A 1,226-nucleotide genomic window follows, 5' to 3' on the forward strand; every position below is an offset into this window, starting at 1 on the left:
CTGCAGGGTGGGCTCGTCCTCTGTGTCAGTGATGGTGACAGTGGCCCGGGTGACGTTTCCCAGCAGAGCGTAGGCTGGCATGCTGAGCTCCACAGCGAAGCTCTCCGTGCCCTCAAAGACGTTGTCATCGGTAATGACGATGGGGCAGGCCTTGGTGTCCTCCCGCTCCTCAAACTGGACCTGCAAGGCAGCAAGTGGCCGGCTCTCTTTGGACTGGGCTCGGAAACTTTCGCTCCTTCCCACCTGACCCTTGCCTGAGTCACTGACCCTGTGCACGGGGGACCCACCACCAGACCCACCACCGAGGAGAAAAGGCTGGTGGAGGTCAAAGGCAGCAGCAAACCCCTTCTCATCCCAGTCACGCTTTTAGCCCTTCGCATGATCAGGAAGGACATTCCTACTCAGGCAAACCTGTCCCATCGGTGGTCTGTCAGAACAGGGCTACGAAGCGTATCCGCCAACATTAAAAACTGATGGAGAAAAGAGACCCTCTTCTGAAAGCAAATGAACCACACATTTTTACAAAGCAGTCGCCTTTGTGTTTTTATCAGTTCCTTCGTCCAGCCTCGACAGCACGGATGGCTTAGGATGGATATTAGGAGAAATTTCTTCACTGAAAGGGCTGTCAAACATCGGAACAGGCTGCTTGAATCACCATCCCTGGAGGTATTTGAAAGATGGGTGGATGTGGTGCCTAGGGACATGCTTCAGTGGTGGACTCCGCAGTGGGAGGTTAACGGTTGGACTCAATGACCTTAAAGGTCCCTTCCAACCGAGACAATTCTTTGGTCAGACCTCCCCTTTCCCGGTGTCCCCAACCTACCTGCCCTGCGTACTCCACGTAGTCCTGCTCTCCTGGCTGTGAACTGGAGCTGGAAGTGGCCGTTCCCTGCTCAGTGCGGCACAAGACAATCGCGTACTGGTTGAGGTTACCAATCCGCCTCACAGTGACGCTCACAGACCCTGCGCTCTCTCTCACCTTGTAGCTGGAAACGTATCAAGCAGATACAAATAACGTGTTGGGGAGCAAACCCTGCATGGTTACGCTGATACGGAGCACCCCAGACTCAGGCTGACTGTTGCCTCCACAGGAAATCTGAAGGACACCACTAATCAGGGACTCGGGCAACGCTGCTCCACGGTTTAACCCAGCTGGCGCTTCTCTTCACTGACATGTACACCAGTTCCCACTTCCACACTGGCTGCTGGTGCCCCCTCCCCAAAAC

General features: G+C 55.0%; 1 protein-coding gene across 1 annotated transcript in view; it reads right to left on the reverse strand.

Moving 5' to 3' along the window:
- The window catches only part of FRAS1 (Fraser extracellular matrix complex subunit 1), a gene marked incomplete at its 3' end in the record, with an annotated part of 102,952 nt that overhangs the window by 7,226 nt on the left and 94,500 nt on the right, over window positions 1–1,226 (reverse strand). The window contains exons 53-54 of the mRNA XM_009879515.1: window positions 824–986; window positions 5–180 (exon numbers count right to left, since the gene is read on the reverse strand). Coding sequence (XP_009877817.1) covers window positions 5–180; window positions 824–986 — 339 coding nt within the window. The remainder of the gene's footprint in view (window positions 1–4; window positions 181–823; window positions 987–1,226) is intronic.

This window comes from Charadrius vociferus, unplaced genomic scaffold (assembly GCF_000708025.1).
Source record: "Charadrius vociferus isolate BGI_N301 unplaced genomic scaffold, ASM70802v2 scaffold1010, whole genome shotgun sequence".
In the NCBI taxonomy this organism is placed as follows: Eukaryota; Metazoa; Chordata; class Aves; order Charadriiformes; family Charadriidae; genus Charadrius; species Charadrius vociferus.